General features: G+C 39.0%; 1 protein-coding gene across 3 annotated transcripts in view; it reads right to left on the bottom strand.

Annotated features, from left to right (window-relative positions):
• The window catches only part of LOC123766515 (solute carrier family 12 member 9), a 32,373-nt gene extending 17,124 nt beyond the window's left edge, over positions 1-15,249 (bottom strand). For 2 of the 3 annotated variants that reach the window (XM_045755730.2, XM_045755731.2), the window contains exons 1-11: positions 14,982-15,229; positions 12,542-12,716; positions 10,770-10,904; positions 9,358-9,492; positions 7,950-8,146; positions 6,261-6,498; positions 5,152-5,331; positions 2,965-3,054; positions 2,388-2,595; positions 1,925-2,123; positions 1,288-1,449 (exon numbers count right to left, since the gene is read on the bottom strand). In XM_045755730.2, coding sequence (XP_045611686.1) covers positions 1,288-1,449; positions 1,925-2,123; positions 2,388-2,595; positions 2,965-3,054; positions 5,152-5,331; positions 6,261-6,498; positions 7,950-8,146; positions 9,358-9,492; positions 10,770-10,904; positions 12,542-12,716; positions 14,982-15,071 — 1,809 coding nt within the window. In that variant the 5' untranslated portion in view covers positions 15,072-15,229. Of the gene's footprint in view, positions 1-1,287; positions 1,450-1,924; positions 2,124-2,387; positions 2,596-2,964; positions 3,055-5,151; positions 5,332-6,260; positions 6,499-7,949; positions 8,147-9,357; positions 9,493-10,769; positions 10,905-12,541; positions 12,717-14,981 lie in introns of all 3 variants that reach the window. The other variant, XM_045755732.2, reaches the window with a different exon arrangement.
• Positions 15,250-25,797: the final 10,548 nt, after the last annotated feature.

Below are 25,797 nucleotides of genomic sequence, written 5' to 3'. Positions count from 1 at the left end.
AAGCCGTCACATTTGCAGCATATAATGGGGGTTGGGTAGTGGAGGCCAGCACTTTGAAGCACAAAAACCAGAGCCAAGACACCAAGGAGTGACAGCTTCGCTTCAAACAAGTCAAAATTACTGAACTAGTTAGGTCCGGTCCGAAGTAGAGGGGGCCCTCCCGGGAAAAATAATGGAAAGAGTGTGAAGTATCTAGTGAATAAAGACAAATTTAAGTATTTTCAACAATACTTCAGAAGGAAAATAAATAAAAAAATTACGGCGTCTTCACATGCTATTTGTCGAGATAAGGGTCCGAGTGGCAACAAAACAGCCGAAACTTTTAGTGATTAGCAGAGGTTTTGTAGAATTGATGGCAGAGAAAAAAACAAATTGCATCCCCTCCGAATTGCACCAGTCAGTTTTGCCAACCACTATCTGATCCAACGCAGTACATTAACAGATCCAAGCAAAGTCACCAGGTCTGCCACCTGTTAAATACTGCAGGTAATGAGGTTATGCAAGTTGCTCATTTTGATTTTGTATGCCATAACGTTTTAATGTTCAGATGCAAAATGTATCAGAGCTGGTAAGCCAAGTGTTAGGCAATTTGAAATTTTCTAGTTCATTTAAGATTTTGCAATATCTTTTCGGATATACTTAGTGGATTGAAATAACCAGAGATGTCCTGGAAAGTTTGACCAATGGGGGTACAAAAGCCATGTGCCTCGGTCAGCGAGAACAAGTTGCCAAGGCCAGGGCTTAAGTCCATGTTTATAGACAATGCAGTCTAGTGATAAAACCATTTCTGAGCAAGAAAATCTTTGCCTCTTAAAGATGTTAAATGCAATCCAACTGACTACACACAATTGGAGTTTGGAAGGAAGCTCAAGACGCCACGTGATGGCAGACAATGGGTTTAACATATGACAGCTTCACCATTAACATGACAGATTGTGGTGTGTATGCAAGTGGAGAAGCTCAAGAATAGGCATAAAATTCATCAAAGGGCAATAACAATCATCCCTTCTAATGCAAAGAATTACAGAGATCTAAAGCAGAATAAATTATTGCCAATTACCTTTTCATAAAATTTACGAGCCATTTACCTTCATCAGACATTCAGTTTTCAGTGGAGCCAATTCAAAATGTTTAATTAAAATTCATTAACTAATCAAAGTTACACACCAAGTGTAGCTATAGAGTATATATTTAGAGCCTGGATTTAGGCACTTTCCTCTTATCAAGAATGAAAAAGAAAGCAAGAAAAAAAAAAATATGGGCCAATAAAACCATTTCTTTACTAACCTTAACATGACCCAGAACATACAGTCCAGATTTCTTTAGATCATTTGTGAAGTCAATCAACGGACATGCTGATCTTGGGTTGTTCACCATGAGCAGCATCTGAGGGCGCCAAAACTTGACATGGTCCTTTCGAGAGTCCAACAGAAGCAAGTATTTTCGTACCTGAAAATACCCAACACAGATCAAATTCTGTCCAAGAATCATTTTACCTGCATTTAGAATAATTTTTAACAATGCAAATTTTGCTCCTTACAAAGTGTAATGTTAATGACAATTGGGTTTCCACGAATGAAGTTTAGGAAAAAGGGGAACATCAAAGGAACATCAAAAAGTTATCAAAGATGAAACTTCTTTGCAGACTAAGAACTATCCTCCCCTACCCTCTACAGCTTGTCTATTTCTCAACATTATTTCCCCTTAATCCACTTGTTGCTTAACTGGGTACCAAATTAGTGCTCGGATAACACTGGTGCACAACTAAGAATCGGTGTTTAAGTGTTCCTCCTTGCTCAAGACTAACAAGAAGAGCCATACTTGCTCTTTTAACATGCAGGAACAAGTGCTATCCACTACACGGAAGACGACGGCATGTCTGACAGTAACAGTAGGGCAACAATCGGTGCACAATATGTCTTACCTGATGGAATATTAAAGCCTGGGATATTGATCCCCACTGGTGGTGCTCTGAGGGGGACTGCAGATGAAGAATGATTACCAACACCAGCAACACAATGATGCAGATTCCAGCTACTGATGGACTAATTACAAACATCATTGCCCCATTTCCAATCATTCCAAGCAATGTTGTCCACCAAGAGAAGTACCGGAAAGTTGGCCTACAATACAAGTAGAGTAGTTTATTTCATCATATAGTTTACAAATCCTATACATTTTAAATTATTATGTTATATATTAGTATTATAACAAATATTTTTAACTATCAAAATTTAATTTTTTTTACTGTACTGTATATAAAAATGTTACTGTCCAGTACTACACATTATGAATTACGCAGTATAAATGTTTACAGATGGACATGCATATAAACTTTGCTATAAACTATGAATCCAATACAGTATAAATATTTAAGATATACTAACCTAAAATTAGGAGCACTAGCCCACTCCAACCCAAGACAAGCCAAGTTGGTTGCCAAGTACGAGAGAAGGAAAAAAATAGAAGTAAATTTTGCAATTGTGTTTAGTCCACCAATGAGCAGGACACCTTCCACGAGAATGGCCGATGTAACAACAGCACCCACTGGGTTATTTCCCCACGACATTAATCCAATGTAACGTGTCATTTTTCCTGAAAAAAAAATTTGTCTATTTAAAAATACAATGCCATCAACAGGTTACCAATGCATATAAAGCAATGAAGAAATTAATTATTCAATAGTGTATGGACAACCACTTCATACCATTATACTCTACAACATAGCCAATTATTAATAATTTCAACTAGGTGGTCAGATTACATATTAAAAATGGTATTTCTAGTGTGACATTTCAACACTGGAGTTCAGTGATGGTGGTGGTAGCAGTGGGGATGGAATAAATGGTTTGACCCAATAGTTTAATCAAAATTTTAATCACAAACCATAGTATGATGGATATAAAAATCACAAGGTTTTGTAAAAGCTTTCATTAACATACAACATGAATTTATATTACCAACCATAAATATTGTCCTTGGCTAGTGCTGCTAAAACTCTTGAAGATCCGATGATGTTGCTCAAACTGGCACTTAGTGTGGCTGTCACAATCCCTGAAAAACAAGATGTATTGAGGACAAGACTCGATGCTATCAACTCTTAATATCATACCTAGAGTTGTGTCAAGAATTATATTTACCATTTATTTTCAGTGACAAAAATAATACTAGGGTAGGGGAAATGAGAAGAAAAAATGTTCCTCGTAAATATAGGTTATGCATATTACAATACCATTATAAACCGACGCTATTTAGTTGAAGCAAGTCTATATTCTATATTTTATGTTATAAAATTTTGACGTATAAATCTTGCCAATCTAATCGCAAGCCAAAAATTCATGGTCACAACTGTAATGAACGGTGTAACTTGTTACAAATAAACCTTCTTAGTGAAAACTGATGTGTTGGGGGCTTTGGCAAAAATAACCAGCTTTGAATATAATTCAAGCCTTTTCGCCAAGATGTCGGTTGCTCCCCGAAGTAATTATCTAAAGAAGGCACTAAGCCGGGAAGGCTATGTAGCAGTGGCTTCCTGAAGCCCTCTTGCCAAAGTAGATCCTCACTATAGTGACAACTTCAGGAATCCTGTGGACCAGACCCTGGACCCCTGCATAGAGGCACAGGGAGCAGAGGATTGTCACCATCACCTTCTCCGGAACACATGAAAAATAACGCAATACAGAGAACTAAAAGGTTTAGAGAAAGTAAATCACTGAAATGGTAAAAACAACTTTGGAAACAATTCACTTTGAAGCTAGGTTGAACTCCCCTCCCTAGTTACAGTTTGCTACCAATAGGTGACAGCACCATTGGGAGATCCTAGCCTCCACATAACTTCAGTGCAAAGCTGAATGACCACAAACAAGGACCTGGAAGGGGTAGAGAGGGGGATGGGGAGGAGGGAACTGGAGCCATTGAGGCCCTATTTGATAGAGGCATTTCATTACATTAAACATGGTTTTACAAGAACAAACAGTGGCTCTCTGAAGCTAACTAAAAGGTAGATGGTAAACCCGAGTGTTATTAGGGGAGGAGGAGAAGCAAAAACAACACTCATGAAGACGAGATGTTAGGACAGGAAACCCAGCAATCAGGACGACAAGCCCAACAAGGAGCAGGCACACTGACTAGGTAATGAGCCACCAGGACCCTGTTGGACCAAAACCTGAGCTAAAACTTCAGCCCACAACATGTTTGAAAACACAGACAAATTTGCAAACATTATGGGCCATAGGGTAGACTGTAAGCTGGTTGGACTATAATATTGAAAAAAGCAGGATAAACAAGTTTTTCAACAGGGAACCAAGGAGACCGAGTCAACAAAGAGCACATCCACTGAAGCAGAATGGGTGTGTGCAGGTAGCGACAAACTGGCCCCAACCATGCAACAGATGATTCACCCTTTGCTACACAAGCCAAGCAGAGAAAAAGAAAAACAAAAATAAATATAATTAATCATCTAATACTTCATCAGAAAAGGCGGCGGCTTCAAACACCAGGACTGAAGGCACACAATCCTTACTTCAAGAAGAAAGCATCAAGCATCCCTATCTGACAATCGGCGCAGTCTGAATGGCTTAGGAGTATGGAGCCTAGAGAAGTTTAAAATGGCAAAGGACCTGCAACATTCCTGCAAATACGTGCACCATGCTGATCACCAAAAGGAGTGGCCTTTACCAGTGATCCTGGATGGCTTGGAAAGCATTAGTAACAATCTCCAACCCAGTGCCGAGACATCCATGAACATGTTGAGCAATGGGCATGCAAGGTGCCATGGAACCGAATCCCAAGAAGCCTGAAATGGAAGCTGGCGACAAGAACCAATGGTTCGGGTTGATGACAATCCCTGCAGTGTCAGATTGTTAATAAACCATTTCATGTTTCATTACCATTTTCCTGGACTGGTGCTGCCTCATCCTACAAAAGGTTGAAATGGCATAATAACATGTTCATATATTGTTAGTTTCTTTAAATTACTAGTTCAATTCCTCTGCTTAATACAGTTTAAGTATACTGCATGGATGCAGTATATCATCAATCCCACAAACACCAATAATACACAAAGCTAGCAAACTGATTATCCACCCAACTTAAGTCATTTTGTTGCATTCCATTTGTCAATTGCTTACAAATTTGAGCATTTTAACTTACCAATGGTAACGAAAGGTTTCCATATGTTAATGCCCATCATATATATGTAGTTGTTACAGAGTAAAAATCTCTCGCATGTAGCAGCAGTCAAAACAAAGACCAAGAGATACGTCAAGTAGGTGAAGAAAGTTGCCATGAGTGTACCCAACGGGATACTTCGTCCTGGCTTTTTTAGCTCGCCTGTGGAAAAAAAAATTTATGGCAAATAAATAAAAACAAAAACCTAATACAAATCAGTTTTTTTTATAAATATACTGCATGCAGGTAGAATAGTTTACAAATTAGATTTTTTCCACCAGAATAATTCTGCTAACAGACTAATTTATGCAAGACAATCTGCAGTACAAGACCAATATATTTCAATTACTTTTTTATATCATTAAAAAATAACTTTGCCAACATTTTCTCCATGTACAAGTTTTGCATTATTCTCGTTAATGGTGGACATTACATCAATGTGTAGCTACCAAGTTGGAAACACTGCAGCTATTTGTTCAAGCCATCAAGTACCATATACAAAGCTTTACTACTACTACTACTCTGCATGTGTAAGACCAGCTAAATAAAAAATCTCTTGCTGCTATAAGGTATACAAATGGTCATGGTAAAAGGAGAAATTTGGCTTGGGACCCCATCTGCTCTCAACAAAAGGCCAAGTGCCTCCTAAAGATGCCCATTTCCACAATTTCCATACAGTACCCTGCAAGGAAGTAGTTACATTCCCCTCTCACAAGTGCAGCCAATTATACCAACAGCATATAATTCTACATTGCTGAACAGTGTTATTCACAGAAATATCAATCTATAAATGTAACTAATATGCTAGGAAGCTTGAAAAGCAAGAAGCGATGGTAAGCCCCCTCCTGAATGAATTGCCTTATTTTTTGCTTTTGTCAAGCTATTTACCAACAACCCAACTATTTGTCACCGAAATGTGCCACAAAAATAACTAACCGAATTCACATTTCTTAATTTAGGAAGGGTATCTACATTTATGACAGGTTGACCTTCAATTTAAAAAATAATTACAAGATTTATTACCAAGAACCCTTACAAATAAAAAAAAATTCTTATAACCTATACAGTTAGCATATGGTTCAACTATTTACCAGACATATTAGCTCCAGCCATAATCCCCGTTACACCACTGAACAACACTCCAAAGGTCAGGGCAAAGGTGACCACACTGCAGGTTTCATAGTTGTCCTCGCTGCATGTGGTGTAATCACGATATGGTTTCTTTGGAAGCCAAAGGTTGTCTCCAAATGTAACCGAGGAAAATCCTGTGTAGGTACCATTTAACTCATACGAGCTGTTCACAAGAGGATTGGCAGCTGGTATTTGTACCTTTAAGAATGAGAAATGTAACTGATCACTTAAGAATTTTTTTTACAGTACATACTAGTTTAAATTACAAAATCTAAGAATGTTCGCTCAATATTTTTAAACCTCAGGACTAGTACAAAGCCACGTGCCCCTCATTTTTCATTACAGCCGAGCCAAGAAGGTATCCTTTTTCCCCCAAGCCAAACACTCCAACATGAAATTTATTTAAAAATACAACCATTAAATATCCTCACTCTTTTACGAATGTAAATGCCCCCATTCACCTAGCAGTAAAAATGTGCCCAGAAGTTAGTCAGCTTCTTGTGGGGTTCCATCCTGGGGAGGCCCAGTAGTTTGACCTTGAGTAAATTGAACCCCAAATCAAATCTGCATCTCGAACTGCACATCAAATCCAGGGATATTTTGTAGTGCTGCACAAAATTTTAAATACATATCTGGTAAAAGGGGCACCCATACACTGTTGTAGGCTGATAGTAAGCATTATCTTGGAAATTAGGTTTTTAAAAACAGTACAATAGTATTTGGATCACCCACATGGAGTTTAACCATGAGCAGAGACTGTCCGGAAGTCTAAAATGGATAAATGTTTCAAATCACAAGAGAGCTCTGACAACTAACCAGACACATTCCTAACAAAGATCCCAGGGAACAGCAAAGCAATGGATATTCTATTTTCTTCCTCAAATGAAAAGTTAAATGGCCCTGCATCTGTTTTTGTAACTATTCAGCATTCACCCCATAACTAACTGCTAACCCCCAATTCTTGCTACGTCTAGATGGAAGCATTGTACACTACAGTATTAATAGTGAGTAAAGAGCTATGATTTGACGTACAGCAATTTAATAGCATTCCATTTTCCGATGAATGGATCTCGATACAGTATGCAGAAAACCATTAACATTTTGTTATTTGATATAAGTGACCTCTGCTGCCACATTGTGCTCATATAGGGAATGCAGCCCAGACAAAGAGGGATTAAAGTATGGACAAATTTAACGTGTCCAAAACTAAATGTTTTTAGAGAACCATACCAGCTCTTCCCTACTTTAACTACACAAAACCAAATGCTACATTTTGTATTGCTTTAATACTGTAACTTGGAACTATCCTACCTAAATCCAATCATAATTCTACATGAAATTATAATTAAATATAATTTACAATACTCCCTAATCAAATTTTCTATACTTAAATTAGAGAATATTATCCATTATACATCTTAGTTTTTGATCACCTTTACCTAATACTAGGTGTAAAATAATTATTATTTTGATTCAACTTTATACGCGTTCAGCTGCATACCACAAACGTTCCAGATGGTTAGAAAGACAGGTTTCAAGAGAATAGCTCAATTTTGCAAGCACATAGCAAATAATGAAGTCAAATTCCCCATAATTGTGTTCAATTATTAAAAATGCACAAAACAAAACTGAGTAATGAATCAACTCACTTCAATTTCAAAATTATTTATGGGGAAACTGAGAATGACTGACAGAAGGCAGAAGATGACAACAGCGAGGATTACAACTGTTAATTTTGCAAACAGTCCAGCACCAATGAGGCAGACCATCATATTGAAGACATTCACAGCCGAACCATAGCCAAAGCTGTACCATCTTCCCTCTGGTAAAACTTGTGCAATTCTACCTGAGAAGTAACAAAAAAGGAATAGTCTAGTTACTCTTAAGTTAACAAAATTTTAAGTACAATTCATTTAAAACTTGAAGATGTTATTTAAACTACAAATGAAGTGTAAGATAATTATCAAGAGAAATCATGAAGCCAGTCTGATGACAGTACATATAGCACAAATGCCACATGGAAATTTGGAAGAGGAAGGGAGAGCAGTGCCTCTACATGGAGCCTTATATAGAGGCAGAGTTTACAACCGTCATCTTAACTTAGGACAAGGTACTGTATGTCCGGTTTACAGGGAGCTGGATGCTCGAGGGGAACAATAATGCAGGAATGTAATTGAATATAGATTGAAATAAAAAGATGTGCAGACAGTCACGAGATTTAAATGTGGATTTTAGAACGTAGCACAGGTGAAAAAGGGGGTAAAAGAACACTAGTATGAAGACTAGTCATGCATCAGTTGCCTGCAGCAACCGAGACACCGGCGAGTCAACCTCCTCGCCACAAGGTCGCTCTCATCCAGTAACTATGCTTGGGTAGTTACACACTGAACTTTGGCGTTAAAAATAATTTGTGTAAACTAAGGATTGATAGTATTCAAAAATAATTTTTGAATGGTGAAAAAATGTATTGCATTATTTATTTTACTACTATACAGTACTACCAAATAAATAAATGTTGCCAGCAGAGCAGAAAGTTTGCAGCAAAGTTTAAACATTTATACTGAATACTACAGCCATTTGCCATGCCAAGTTTTTTTTGTTTTTAAACGCAAATGATTGCTCTATCATTTGATAAAATTAAAAATGTATTGCATTATAATTTTGATCCAACATCTATCAGTTTCACACCTAAAGTGAAGAGTGTAGTTAGATGATGCATATTGCATATAAAAATTCAAATGTTAAGTGTCTTTGTATGATAATGTTAAATTAGCAACTTCTGTATGAAGCATATATGGGAGAGGCAGATATCAAAATATGAAAAATTAAATGACTGCCATTTTATAGGCCTAAAAATTGGACATTTTTTTTTAAACATCCTCCAAAGCTAGGAAGAAAACTAGCTCTCAAGCTGCAAGTGTTGGCTTGAGATCGCATCTCTCTCACACACACACACACACACACACACACACACACACACACACACACACACACACACACTATAATCACAATCTAAAACATTCTATATTTAAATTGGAAATCAAACTCAACACTTACCACTCTCACCAAAGTTGTCGACCAAGCCCTCTACACAACCAGTCGTGTAAAGAGCACTGCTAAATATGTTGGCAAAGAAGAAGAGTGCACCAATGGCTCCCCCAAACTCTGGTCCTAGAGTCCTGCTAATCATATCTATGGTGTATTAAGGAAATATCTTTGCCAATGTTTACTGGGAGAATCACATTGTTGAACACGGTACAGGTGTACGCGTGTTTTTTCACCAATGTTAACAAGATTGTGATAAAATGCTTTGCATTATAAATTTTCCTCCAAACATTTATCCTTTTCACACCATAAGTGGCTTTATTAAAAACACATTTTATATAACTTTTCAATCACTGTTGGCAGAAAAACAAGAAAGCAACAAGAAATTAATGTAAATATCACAAGAGAATCTGAATAAAAGACAAAATTGTGTTTTTCTTGGTTTTTAAAAGCCATTTCATATTCATATCCAAAATGAAATTTCACTTATGACCCCACTGACTAGGCTAAACAAGGATCAGCAGCAGCAGTTGCTCCTTGATGTGGGGGGGGGGGGGACCCATTATCCATTAAGTATCCAGGACAAAGTGAAAATTTCAAATGGTAAGAAAGAATGTAGCCATGGATGTGACACATATTGCACAAAACAAATAACAGAAAATGATCGTGCCAATAGATGAAATTATTCCAGTAGGCACAATACTACAGAAAAAGCTGCAAATCATTTTTATCATATTTTGAGCAGAAAGAAAATGCTGCGGATGAATTGTGCAAGCATAGAAAGCTTAAATATGGCAAATGGGCAGAGGAAAATTTTACAACATAATCCAGAGCTCCATATAATTCTCATCACATTATATCTCGAACTAGAAAAGTACACGGCAGTGAGAAAAGAGGAAGAAACCGGAAAAGGGATAAAAGACATACAAAACGGATCAAGGCCTTTCCTATAAATTTTGTAAAAAGCATGCTGCATGTAAAGGACAAAATCCATAGATTGAAAATGGGCAGCTGATTCAGAGAATTAAAAGGAAATGTGTGAAACACTAAATGAACAGTTCCAAAGTGAATGAGCAGGCAAGTAAAGAGAGCACTCACTTTGAGAGCGAGCGAGCGTGCTAGTAAACTTCATGTTGCACACATGAACAAAATGAGGTGTGCGTGTGTGTGTGTGTGCACAAACATATAAATTTAAATCCTGCCAACGTATATCCATGGCTTCAAAACCATTTACATTATGTCTAGCATATAAATTTATATATAAATAACTGGACAAATTTTTATGCATTTGATGCAAATGCTTAAAAAACCAAGAATACCAATCATAATATATAGTATACTGTACATTTATACAGTACATGTTATAAAATACATATACAGTACATAATACCATGTAGTTTAAGAACCCAAGTATAAAGGGATACAGTATGCTCCACCTCCTTCAACAGCACCGTTGGTAGATATGGCACATATTGATAGGATAGTAAAAAGCAGTATCAAGTATGCAAGTGTCAGCGAGCCACATGATGCCAGGAGACCCAAGTTCCCTACGATGAATCCTATTAAAACAAACCAAATGTTGCATTAATCGTGTATACACAAATTCATAATGGTTAACTTCATACATAGCATTAAATTGCTCTCAAATCAGGAAAACTTTCAATTTTGTACACATTCTATAGTTATAACAGCACACAGTTTAAATTAGGCATTGTATTACATATCAAAACCATTGAGGAAGAACATGTATACAATAATTGTCATTTTGAAACTCACAAGACTGAAAAGTATCAGTCCAGAGAAAGTGAAAATAAATGTTATAGATATTGTTTAAAAAATAAAGCTATACCAATCTACCAATATTAGTATATTTTTTTGTAGTATTTTGCCATATTTTATAGGTAGAACTTATTGAAACCAGGTATTTTTAACATACTTTATGCACTTAAAATCCAAATTTTGAGAGGTTTAGGTTTCAGGCCAATGGTTCCTCGGCCTGAAACAAACCATGAAATGCTGTATTGCTCCAAAACAAAAAGAAGGTTCCTAAAGGCAACTGGATAGGTTCTTTAATTAAGGAAATGCTTGATCAGCTCGGTTGTAATGAACATGTGGGCTTTATGGTTCAAAGCAACAGCCTTTCAGATTAGGTCTGAAGGGAAGCCTGGGTCTAGGCCAAGTTTGGAAAGCATAACTCAAAACATGCTACAGCTAAACAGGTAAATCATTTATAGCCCCCTGTACAAAGTTTATACTGTCCTCTAAATGCATGGGAGGCTTTGCTAGCAGATTTTATTGTTGTGGCACTTATTAATGCATCAATAAAGGGTAACCTTTGATAACGGCTTTCAAAACACAGTGTAACCTTACTTTGATGAATCTAGTTTCAATACACACTTTTGTGGGAAAAGTCAATCAGGATTCGTTCATTTACACCTGGACCTTGTCTGGAGTGACTTTTGGGAGTGTTACTCCTTACCTGGCCTGGGGTTAGGCTTGACTTTAGGTAACTTGGTCCAACAGGCTGTTGCAAGGAGCACACACTATCCACTTTGTGTTCCTTAATTGTGCTTATGACACCTACTCTTCAGTGGTTCTAGTCTGCAATAGTGAGTGTTCTGTGTTCCTTCCTATACCCTTCATTCAAATTCACTCTTCACCAATCTTTACTCATATCATTTTGGTATGCTTTCTTTGATACAGTATTGTAGTTAATTGACTTTAGCACACTACATCCATGGTATTTTTATTCCTTTATTATCCACATAAGTGCTATCATCTGCTGCTTTAACCAATAGCTTTAATGTCCAAATACATTGGAAACGTCCATTCCTCCAAGAGGGGGGGGGGGGGGAAGAGAAGAGTTGCAGTTTTGACAGAAATAGTGCATGAAACTATTTTTTATTATTGCTAGTGGAATGGATGTAAATATACCAATAAAAACTTAAAAGAAAGCCCATAGGATGTAAGAGCAAAACCAAATTTTATACCAGTAAACAAAGAATATTCTTAATAAGACGGCATGGAAAAAGTATCGACAGTTATACTATATTAAATCTAGAAGTGTGCAGAACAAGATGGATGACTTGTGTGCACCAAAATATTAGACAATAGTACTAGCCAGAACATAGTACTACTGTATGTCAATTCACCAAACTGGATAATAAAAGTAGCACAAATACAGTGTAATACTTACCGGCACGAAGGAAAAGCAGCGCACTGAACTGTGAAAGGCAGACAGGAGCAAATACTCCTTCAAAGGTGCCAAGTGTACGATGCGTGTCATTATTCTCTTCCAAGCTATTATTGGAAATGTCCCTTCCACTTAAGCTTCTAAACAGTTTGCGCTGTGTTAACAAGGGAGCACGCTCCTAAAAACAAAAGTGGAGTCCAGCATATATAAATTAAATACAGAATTCATAACAGGTATCCAACATGTATTTTACAGTAACAGTGTTCAGAAATTCTGATAGAAAACCATAATTTGTACATAGCCACTGTCAGCTAAGAAAAAACAAAATGGTTACTCAATCACCCCTACTTTGTAGGTACAGTACTTTACTGTACAAACCTAAAATTATATTTACACAGTGCAAGTGTTAGTAATATATAAAGAAAATAGGCATAGGCAAATGTCATTTAACAGTGTTTGGTTCCTGAAAATCAACCAACTGAAGAGTTAAAGTAAAGTGAAACCATAAACTTCATTGGGTCTAGTGTTACAAGTAAAGGTTTCATCCCTAGGGTACAGGAAAAGGGACACTTCACTTTTCGCTCACTCGCTTTTGTTAGCTTAGAAACAAATGCTATCTTCTGTTTGTTTATCTCTTCATTAATTCATTGTGTCAGGGAACAGGCAGCCAGTTTATACATGCTGTACTGTACATGGTAGGCTTATATCGAGGTCCCCTCCCTAGAATTTAATTATTGACCCCCTTCCCAGGATGCAACTCCACAACAAGCTGTCTAACTCCTAGGTATCTATTTACTGCTGGGGGAACAGGAGCATTAGAGATAGGAAACATGCCCGACCATTTCTGTCCCACACAGGATTCGAACCTGTGATCATTACCATCGCAAATCACGATGCGATAGTAGAACACTATCATCCACACTTGCAATAAAAGAAAAAAAGTTTTGATAACCAGAAAGGCCAGATATATATGGATCAAGTGGCCAAAGACATACCAATTATGATTCCTTACCAATTTTACATTATTATTTTAATTGCAATATTGTAGACATTGTCTTAAACACAATGCTCTTTTCCTCTATGCTAGCAGTGTTACCTTATTACTCTAGGATTTTCCCCATTGGTTCCCACTGGGGCAGGTAAACTCATCTAGGCCATCTATTTACCTTCAAGATATATCCCACAAACACTTGCCCAACTCCTGGTTATCCATTTACAGTATGGCTAAGTAAACCGAGGTACTATTAGGTGCAAAGAATGTCCAAATGTCTTGTCTGCACCTGGTATTTAACCCAACACCATGACTAGGCCTAGTCTGCCTACATAAAGAAGAGGCATCTTAACACAGGCAAAAATATTACAATGAAAGCATGATGAAGGCTTTGGGATGAAAGCATAAACAAAGGAAGTTATGTAATTATAATTTTTTGAGAGATAAGGGAACTGGTTAAAACTTCCCTTCATTGCCATGTACAATTGTTTACATTCACTTAGTTTTCCAACTAATCTATATTGCTATCACATACTGGATGGCACAGTGTAAATTGGCATAAACTGATAACAGACTAATTTACTTTAAATTTAGTAACCAATTTTTATACCAACACATGATTATGTAAAGCTTATCTAAAGCTATTTATAAACCTAGTCAAACCTAGGATTGACAAAAAAAAGAAAAAAAAAAAACAGGATGTATCACTTTCAACACCAGATTCTACGAGTATTGCACTTGTACTTGCCGTCTACCATCATAAGCATTAGACCTATTCAAATGGTACAATGGCTTCATAAAAGCCATCCTCCTTTCAGCCCCTCATCCTGGTTTTTATCCATCTTAGAATATTGACAATGCCTTGTACCCATTAACTACAGAAATTACTGAAGTTGAAATATTTCAAAATATAAGATACAGTACTCTATAATGTCCTTTGTGTACACTATTAGTACAATACATGTCAGATTTCATGGCAGTTCACAAACATTAAAATTGTCCTAAACAAAAATATTAATACAACTAGATCAACACATCTTTGTTACAATAGAATCCCCTCAAACAAAGAATTTTATATTGTTTAAGAAATTAATCAAACTACTGTACTACTACTACTAGTTGCACCATTCATAACATCTCTCCTGTTTATCCAACTTTTCTTTTTTACATCTAATAGTACAAACTACATTTGGTTAACATAAATAGGCAGAAATTGGGGCCTTGGCAAAGGTGAAAAAAGGGTACTCTTGCTACTATGTCAAGGATAAACAAAAATACATCATTTCAGTGCATAATGCCTTCGTGAAGCGAGTCGATTGTCTTATTAAAACACAAAGGGTATTTCCATTGGTCACCCCCTGGCCCCACAACATGGCACTGTTTGGCTCATTAAGGCACCAATTAGCGTGGGATGTAGAACGTGAACTTTAGGAAGCCAAGTGACTCACTCACCTTTTTACTCACGCCCACCACTGCCTCTGGGTCGCCCACTCCCCCAAACTCAGCGTTCGTGCTGTTGATCGACACGTTCCCAGCGGCCATTGTGCCGACTCCTCCACTAAACTAAGTCTCTCACAGGACCCACCACCACGTCAAATATTATCGGGGTTAGTGTCGAGATGAGAGAAACGAGTGAGAAAGTGCCGCGGCGGCCACCAGCACAAACTGACTCGCCGCTCCAGACTCGACTTGATGACAACACAGACCTGAGCCACACACTATTGCCAACTTCCGCCGGAAAAAAAACATTCAACACAACCTCTGAATCTTTTATCTGTTATATCAACTACAACAGCGATACATGTTACATGTACATTATAAATGTATCTAATTAAAATGTATTTTCATTTGGTTATGGTTTAATGTTATTCTTTTAAATGTTTTATTATTAATTACGGTTATAGGGACAGGATGAGTCTGGTAATACTTCTTGAATGGACTACCGAAGTAGGTGTTCCTCTGTTTAATGCTATTTTTCATAATGTTTTGTACAATTTTCATCACGTTAATGTAAAAACTATCAAGACATTAATACTTCAAATATTACATAATATTTTTATCCTGTATAATAATTAATTATAACTATACATAATTAAGAAAAAATGAGATTCACTTAAATGGTAACCAAAAAATAATATTGAAAGAGTTGTTAATTTGGAACGGTAACACTTCTCACTGGGAAGAAAGATTATTAAATGATGCAAGATGATGGGACTCAGTCATATTCATTGAACGAGAACAATCACAGTATAAATAAATCTTTCATTAGACTGATTGACGATTGATAAACTCTTGCCTTTTTGATAGGACCCTCTCCGTGAAAACTATATCGTACGATATCAGCTTATCAAGCAGCCGCTGCTTGTATGGTACTCAGATCCAAGGTGTAAGACAGCCAATTATACACTTAAGATCAATGTTATCTTGTTCTGTAACGCTGAGCGCATGTCCTTGTTTGTTGTATTTAGCCCTAACACAATTGTAGGGTACATCCTTTAATAATACCTTTACATGTTTATTTATCTCGATTTACATGAGGGGCATCATCTATCTACATCACTGGTTCCCAAACTGGGGGCGAATGGCCCCCTAAGGGGGGGGGAGTCTTTTTGCAATATGTATGGGCCATAAGTTGAGGAAAGTGAGCAGGTTATGCTGTAGGGCTGAAGCATACCTGGAGAAGGTTTCGGGAGGTCTACTCTCCGAGCCCGGCCTGAGGCCAAGCTCGACATGTCAGAGGATACCAGACGGGGTCCTTTACTAAGTGCAGGAGGCCATTATTAAGGACATTATATGAGAAAGGGGTATTGACCGGAAAGAGTTTGGGAACCACCGATCTGTATAAGGGGGTCTCGGAGGAGACAGGAGGCCGCCGGCTTGTCAAAAGTCCACCCATTGTTCAGAGATCTTTTTCCAATTGGATTTTGAATTGCAGCAAATGTTTCGCATTTACAGCTTCGGCGGGTAGGGAGTTCCATGGATTTATAAACGTATGGGTGAAAAAGCATCCCTTTCTTTTTCGTTCTACATTGGCTTATTTAGCCTAAAGCTGTTGCTTCTGGTATGTGATTTTTTTTTAATGGTCAAAGCTTCCTTTGACCTTTTACAGAAGTAGTCTGGATTAGTATCTTGCAAACTGTTCAAGTATTTTAAAGGTCTCAATGAGATCCGCTATGTCATTTCTGGTTGGCAGTTGCTGCACCTGTCACCCCCTTTGCGCGCGTGTGTGTGCTTATTTACTATTTACACCAACATGAGCTGTTAGCTCTTGGATCCGGCCTTTCTAACCGTCGGTTATCTAATGTGCTGACTCTCGACCTATTTTCCTCTATCATGTCTTCTACATATATTTCAAACACACACACACACACACACACACACACACACACACACACACACACACACACACACACACACACACACACACACACACACATCCCAATGATGTATCCCGTAACAGCTGTCTAAGTACTAGGTATCTATGTGCTACCTACATCTCGCCTTAATCAAAGCGTCTTTGCTTACATCTCATAACGAATTTATGAGCTTCGAATCACTCCGAGGTTGTTTATAACAATAATAACTTTGGCTTGTGAAGTTTCCAACCTCGTAAAACTTTAATAAAAGTGAACAAAGCCTCCATAATTCAGGAAAGATGTGTAGGAATCTACAATGGCTGCGTGAATCCTACACTAGCAAACTCTGTGTTGAGCACAAGAATATCCTCAAATATTCGTGAGTGTATGAAGTAGTTACAGAGCTCAAAGTACCTCGTGCCATTTGGTCTGAAAGTCATTAATAACAGGGCAATCACAGATCTGGTGTTGGAGTGTATGTTCTAGCTCTGGTTTACATAGTTTATAGTTGGAATGTTCACCACTGTGGGATTCATTACCAACAACCAGCTGCCATAGATATCGATATCCCAGCCTGATTGCAATGTCACACTGTGTAGTAAATGTTTTGTGCAATCCGTACATATAGTTTTCGATTCTGAACATGTCATAGCTCTTTATACTCGTGTTCTCTGCCATTTGAGCGTCAGTGATTGCTCTGCTGTCATCCCAAATGTCCTGAAATAGCACGGTTTTTATAAGAGAGATTGACATACCTAAGTCTAGCTCAATTTCAGGTTTATAACATCCAACTTCAGCAGTCTTGTCCGTGCCATCATACTACGCAACACCTATGTGACATGGTATCCACACACAGAAGATTTTGAAACTCCTGATCTGCGAAGGAATTATGCTGTTTATAATGGATGTTATAACATTCCTTTGCTTGAAGAACTTGCTTTGACTCGCAGGAATTACTACGACTCATCCAGACATCTGTCTCTCCGGCTCATCTGCTTCCTCAGCTTCCGCCTGTGTGTTCTGGTCCGACAGTTTCTAATTCTGAACATTGCCTCTTTGTCTACCTTATCAATTCCTTTCAATGTCTTGCATGTTATTATCATTCCTGATTCTTCTTTTCCATAACGTGCTGATATATCATGTCGCATATCTCTCTATTTTTTTTTAGTGTGTGTGTGTGTGTTTGTGAGTGTGTGTGTGTGTTTGTGAGTATGTGTGTGTGTGCATGTGTGTGTGTGTGTGTGTGTGTGCACGTGCGTGTGTATCATGCGTACTATACACAAACATTTATGCATCATGGTTGCAGTTTACAAACTCCAATGAGTACCAAACTCACAGGAGTCCCGTTCGTGCCTCACATACTCACTGGAGTCACGTTCGTACCTCGCAAACTCACACAGCCGCTGAGTCTCAGTGTTCGTCTGAAACTCTGTGTTCGTCTCATCTTCGAGACGAACAAAGAATATTATATCGTTTTCATATTTTCGTTTAGTTCCTGTATTACGTACCCTATGGCCTTCCTGTCGTGGGTTAGTGAAAGGGTTACAGCATCACATGATGGGTTCAGGAGCTGAACTGAACCCCAAGAACAGAGCCCCAAGAGTTTGTTTAGCTAATCAACAGCACTAATGAGCTTTTCGCATAATTGTTGACATGTAAATAAACCAAGAGAGACATCCCAGTAGACATGTTTGAGATGTACATGATTTCAGCCGTGGCTTTTGTACAGTCAGCGTGGCCTAGAGGTAACAGTACTGGATACCCCAAGGGGCATGGAGCCCTGCCTGTCCGACGGGTTCGAATCCTTCAGGGGTAAAGAGTTTTCTGATGCATGTTTACTTGTGGGCCATTCAAGCTTGACGCACAAATGGTACTACCGTGACACCAACATGATGAAGTGGTTCGATGAAATATCTGTGCCCAAAATGGTTACCTAGAGCTGTTGGGAATTGGGTTAAGGGTCAGACGACTTCCAATACTTTTGTACAGTGTGGCCTAGTGGTAACGGTACTGGACACGCCAAGTACTGGCGTGTGGACATTGAACCCTGGCTGTCCGGGTTTAAATCCTTCAGGGGTAAAGAGTTTCCTGATCACTTACAATATATTTAATGTGATGTAACAGTTATATAAAGCCAGTAACACCTATATAACAGCTAATTAAGAGTAGTAACAAATGCATAACAGAAGTTACAAGTATATAAATGTAGCTGTAAAAACAGCATTCAAAAGTACACCAGAGTATCGCAAAACAAAAGTAGCCGCCTCATAAAAGCATTCACACCTACAAAGCAGCATTAACCGCTACATAAAAGCATAAATAGCTGAAATACAGCAGCAACCAATGTGTAACAGCATAAACCGCTGCAGAACAGCACGAACCGCTATAAAGAAACATGCGTCATCTCTAGTCACATATGTACGTGGGGGACTAACACAAGTGTACGGTACATTCTAGAGCTCCAGACTCGCGCAGGTGTACGGTACAAGTTCGTCTAGACTCTCGCATGTATATTGTACACGCTCGCTTGACCGAGATTGTTGTTCTCATTACTATTGTCTTCATAGTTATGTTGTTGTTCCTTTTAGGCATCTGGAGCCAATATTTACACTGTTGCCAACTGGATGAGGGTATGAGTGACATTGTACTGGGTACTAATGAGGTAACTAGGCTAGGCTAACTTCTATGTACACACATAGAAATCGAACACCTTCGATGTGGAGTACAGCTATCACAACACAGAACATCCCAACATTTGCCTCGTGTGAAGTGAGGTTCCCCACCACCAAACTCCTATACAGTAAGCAGCAAAGTATCCCATTTCCTTGTGTATCACATTTAGTCCAATTTTATTATACTTGATTCACTTAATTGGTATATTTTGTTAATTTTATGAGTTGACGGAACCTCGATTCTGTACCGTGATCCAGTCTCTCCACCTCTCAGGAAGCAAATCAATTTCCTGCTGCTACTGATACTGTCAGTTGCCTGACTCATGAGCTCTGTGGAAGGGACAGACGGCACCAAATAGAGTGTAATTACCTAAAAGTGATTACCGAAGTGTAGTTACAGGATGAGAGCTATATGCGATTGGTGTCCCGTCTTCCCAACACTCTTTGTCATATAACGCTTTGAAACTACTGACGGTTTGTGTGTGTGTGTGTACTCACCTATTTGTGCTTGCGGGGGGTTGAGCTCTGGCTCTTTGGTCAAAGAGAGTGTGTGTGTGTGTGTGTGTGTGTGTGTGTGTGTGTGTGTGTGTGTGTGTGTGTGTGTGTGTGTGTTGCCCAATCGCACTCACCTCAATACCTGCATGGCCAAGCACTGGGTTCACGCCCAGACAAAGTAACTACTATATACTGGCCTTTTGAACTCCCAGTCATTTAAGTCAATACCATTCCTCATGGTTTCTATATTTATTTATATAAATTGTCAATTATTTAAATATATAATCTCATTTATTTGTTAACAAAGATATAACAACTCCCGTATCAACTTAAACACAAACTTTAAATGAAGAACATTACAATTCGCGAATATTTTCCTCCTTTTAAAAACATGTGACTGGGACACCATTATTTATACAAGGGGCGGTGAAGGTTGGAAGACAGCCCCGCTCCTGTGCCAGGTAAGTCCACTACGGGCTCACCATAGCCCGTGCTACTTGGAACTTTTTGTTCCCAGTAGCTGAATCTATAACAACAACAACAACAGAAGGTTGGAACACTGAGTTACCCACTACTGCAGTTCCCGTACGTGGCGCAGTGGCAAAGCACTCGCCTGTCGCTTCGCGAGCGCTTTGGCCTGGGTTCGTAAACTGACCGGGGAGGATTGACTGGGAGCTAATCCTTAACGGTACGCCTCTGTTCACCCAGCAGTGAATGGATACCAAGCGATTTGGCGGGTCGTATTCCAGGGAAAAATTAAAATTAAGGACTTGCCCAAAACGTTATGCGTGCTAGTGGCTTTACAAGAATGAAATATTATATATATATATATATATATATATATATATATATATATATATATATATATATATATATACATACATACATACATATATATATGCGAACAAGCCTGAATGGTCCCCAGGACAATATGCAACTGAAAACTCACACCCCAGAAGTGACTCGAACCCATACTCCCAGGAGCAACGCAACTGGCCAACGCAAGGCGTCTTGTACATACCAGTTGCGTTGCTCCTGGGAGTATGGGTTCGAGTCACTTCTGGGGTGTGAGTTTTCAGTTACATATATATATATATATATATATATATATATAATATTACAGGTATGGAACAAGCTTGTAGCGATCATAGTTATAGATCATATTTACTTACAAAGAAACACGCAGCACCAGCAGCTAATTAAAAATATTAAATTTTTATTGCCATTTAATTCACTATCAACCTCACATATATGCGTCATATTTATGCTATTGTATGATAATTTTTTAATAGTTTATAGAATATGAAATATAAAAATGAGCACAGAAGAAATATATATCTATACTATAAGAGAGAATGTCTGCTTGTCTGTCCGAAGAGGGAGGCCAGACACTTAGGACTAGCCTCATCCAGATTTGCAGGGGGAATGGTCTGGGGTACGGGATGGACATAGGCTGGTTAGGCCTATATTAAATGCTTTAAGAAATATTAACATTTATAGACATCCCCAGGCGAATTTCATGGAGCAAAGAATATTGGCGTGATTCCCATAGAGTATTTACTTTATAATAGTAATAAAATTGAACTCTATGTTTACTTTACATTGATTGTAATAACAGATTTGCTGAGAGACCCATACAGTTGTTTCAGTGACTCTTAATAACACATTTTATGACAGAAAGGGGAGAGGGGGAAGCAGAGGGGGGTGAGGGGGGATAGAGGGAGAGGACGAGGAGAGGGACGAAGGGAGGACCAAGGGGATGGGGGCGAGTGATGGAAATTATGAAAAACTAATTGGGGTACCCGGCGGTACCCGGGCCTCTCCCCACCCCTTTCCTCGGTGTTCCATGGCTGGTTGGTCATGACCTTAATAACCAAATGGTGTTTGACTGGCCTTACGCCCAACACTAACTTGCTTAACAATCAAACAAATATATACAATGGACAATGATACAATACAAACATATTGTTGCCTACGAAGCAATATAACTTGTGGGTCGAGATGATGAAAGACAAGATAATTTAATTAACAGTCAGCCAAGCCTATTAATCGGTAGTAGTTTTTGCGAGAGAAAAATAGCATTGAGCCACTGTCTCACGGGAGTCACGGGAGTCACGGGAGTCATGATAGTCACAAGTCATGTGGCTCCTTAAAACGAGTACTACACAACTATGTTGTTTATAGCTTAAACAACATATGTAAACAAAAAAAAATGACAGTGCAGCAGCTCCTTACTTGGAGCTGTAAATGATTAACAAGATACCGAAAATATAAATCAAAGTTCTTGTATTTAAAATAGCTAAAGCACCAAATATTAAAGAGCAAATTATCAAATGATTAACCACAAGGAGCAACAAACCAGTTAATCACATGAGAAGTGATCAACGGGAGAGACTGAGAGGACTGTGCAGGTGTACCAGTGGTAGAGTCATGCGGGTGCATGGCCATGACTGGCGCGTGTTTACCTGGGTGAGAGTGTAAACAGTGATCTCAAGTATAAGATGCCTGACAAATACTCCCACGGGTCAAGTCACTCCTATCGTCAGCCATTACTTTCAACGTTGACCTCGCCGTGTGTATGACCCATTACACATTCTCGCACTCTACTTGTATATGATATTATATATGAAATTTCCAATTATATTTGACATTTTCCGTGCAAATAGTTTTAGGAGGCCCCATAACTAAATCACTCTGCATATAAGAGAAAATGATAACTATTATTTCGTTGGGCAGAAAATTTCGCTAATTGTCAAGATGCAATTAGCTGGTCTTTGATAATTGTATCTGTAACTATCAACGCAAATTTCTAGGGTGTTAATTCACTCGGCAGGGACCTTTTGTGGAAAGTTTGAAAGGGAGGAAAAGTGGGGGGGGGGAAGAGGGGGGACGAGGGAGGGAAGTGGAGGGGGACGGTGGTGGGAAGACGGGAGAAAATGGGAAAGGGAGAAGAGACCCGGTTGCAGCCGGATACCCCTTCAAATGTACTCACCTAGTAGTGAGTAAGATGAAAGGTTCAAACTTCAGACTGACAGGGGAAAGGTTTGAACCTTTCACGAGAGGAGCTCTTTCTGATATAATCGGCTTGTGGTTCACGCAAGTTATTGTTATATATATATATATATATATATATATATATATATATATATATATATATATATAAAACGGGGTGGTAGGAGAAGTGAACACTCATGCGTATTCCGAGTTAAATGGCAAGTTTTTCTCTGAATGTTTTGTGTTCCTGGGGCTTAGGGCTAGCCTCGCCCAACTTTGCAGGATGAATGGTCTGGGGGCATGGGATGGACACAGGATGATCGAGGTCGGTCCTACTAGTCCTATTAAGAGGGGGGTCGGGCCTAATAGTAACCTCCCCACGTAATCAGTGAAAGGTGGCTAAGCATGTCTAGATTTCTTTACGTTTTCTGAGAGGGGAGGAGAGAGAAAGGGAAGATGTTTGAAGAGAAGGAAAGAGAGAAGGGGAAGATTTGAAAAGAGGGTGGAGAGGAGGAAAGTGGGAGGAGAAACGTGGAGGGGAGGGAATGACTGAGAGGGTGGATAGGGAAATAGGAGGGGAGATGAGAGGGAAATAGAGCTGATCTTGAAGAGGATAGAGAGGAGGGAACTGGAGAGAAAAGATGATAGAGAACAGAGATGAGAGGAAGGGGGTGTAGCGGGGAAGGATTACAGAGAGACCCGGGAGCAGCCGGATACCCCTCTTAATATAATATAAATGAGTGTAGTGTGGGGAAGCCCAGTCTTGCATGGGCTTTCTACAGTTTCCTCTACTCCTATATCCTTTACCCTATCGTCTATGATGATGACCATCCTTATTCCCTGACCAATAAGATCACTGCCGTAGACACGGGGCCCATATACGTGCTGTATTCCCTTTGTTGCAAGGATAAATCCTTATCCTGAAATACGATGGCTTTACTACCTTTATACAAAAACGCTGAAGAGCTAATTTTATGCCGTAACGGGATAGCTTTTAGAGAGAGAGAGAGAGAGAGAGAGAGAGAGAGAGAGAGAGAGAGAGAGAGAGAGAGAGAGAGAGAGAGAGAGAGAGAGAGAGAGAGAGAGAGAGAGAAGAGGGGGCACAAGCAGGCTGTGAGAGTTCCCACATGAGTTGATCGCTCGCTTTATTAACTTCTCACCATATTGACACCCGCCTCAGCCTAATGCTGCAGGGGCAGGGGGGCGGGGGGCGGAGAGGAGGTGGGGGAGTGTCTGATGTTGTTGAGAGATGAGGAGGAGGGGGGAAGGGAGGAGGTGCAGTGACAGAGAAGAAAGTAGGAGCAGGCGAAAAGTACGGGGAAGTGTGAGGGAGAAAATGAGGAAGAAAGGAGAATGAGGAGAAGGAAGATATAGAGGGGGAAGGTAGATAGCAGGAGAGAGGAGGGAGATAATTAGAACGTGGAGAAGGAGGGAGATAAAAAGAGTGAGGAGGAGAATAAAGAAACTAAAATAAGGTATCAAAATAACTATAATCAAAATAACTTAAGAGAAAGATGTAAAACTTTTAATTACGAGACTTAGGTGTGCATATGTAAACAAAACACAGAAGCACCAAAGAGCTAGACAAACGTAAACATTGCCTGAAAACTGATCATATTAGTCTTTCCATCGACTTAGCACAACACAGTCTTGCAATGTTGCATACGTCCACATCTGCCATTCTTATGTGCATCATACAGAGATATTAACTTGGATCATATTGATCTTGAAGCGGTCAAAACGTCTGTTTCATTATGGACTTTTAGTTAGTTTGATTATGGGGGTCGTTTGGCGCTGAGATTAGTAACTATAATTTCACAAATCATTGAATTCACATCCTAGCTATGGTTGGTTAGCCATCACCCAGGGTCTCGTCGCTGTGAATGGTGCAATTAGTAGATGGGATTGGTGCACAAACACCGTGTCTCGTAGATTTGATTGGTGCACAATTACCCAGTGTCTCGTAGCTGTGATTGGTGTATGAGCGTAATGTATGTGTGTGTGTGTAATTACCTAAGTGTAATTACCTAAGTGTAGTTACAGGATGAGAGCTACGCTCGTGGTGTCCCGTCTTCCCAGCACTCTTTGTCATATAACGCTTTGAAACTACTGACTAATTAAATTTTAAATAAAAATTAAAACAATATTTTAGAATTTATACACAAAGTACACACAGAAATCACAATTGCTTGACGCATCAAAATCGTGTGTGTGTGTGTGTGTGTGTGTGTGTGTGTGTGTGTGTGTGTGTGTGTGTGTGTGTGTGTGTGTGTGTGTGTGTGTGTGTGTGTGTGTGTATGTATGCGTTTCTATGTATATATGTATAATTAATACGTATTGTATGTGTCTGCCTGCACGTAAATATATGTGCAAGCATGTACGAATGTATATAGCTAGTGTACATCGCTTCCCGATGTCATGACGGAATGAGAAGTTATTTTCTGTTGTCTTGAAGAGCTAAGAAGTGTTCCCGCGTCAACAAGTCATCTGTACCACAAGTTCACTTCCTCTGAGAGAAGAAAGTAAACTACTCAGCATGACTTCTTCGTCTGAGCCAAGAAAGTAAACTGCTCCGCAAGTTGACGCCCTATGAGAAAATATAACTTCCTGGTGACTGTTCTACTTGATGTCACGAGAAAACTTCCGAGTCATGTTCTTGAGACTTTGTGTGACCGTCAGTCACATTGTTATGGTGAAGTGGGGTCTCGGTGTTTATCTTTGTCCTCCGTGCCTTAAATGTTATTATAGCCG

The sequence above is a fragment of the Procambarus clarkii genome, chromosome 62, assembly GCF_040958095.1.
Source record: "Procambarus clarkii isolate CNS0578487 chromosome 62, FALCON_Pclarkii_2.0, whole genome shotgun sequence".
Lineage (NCBI taxonomy): Eukaryota > Metazoa > Arthropoda > Malacostraca > Decapoda > Cambaridae > Procambarus > Procambarus clarkii.
The sequence above is the reverse complement of the archived record's forward strand: the minus strand, read 5'-3'. Positions and strand labels throughout refer to the sequence as shown.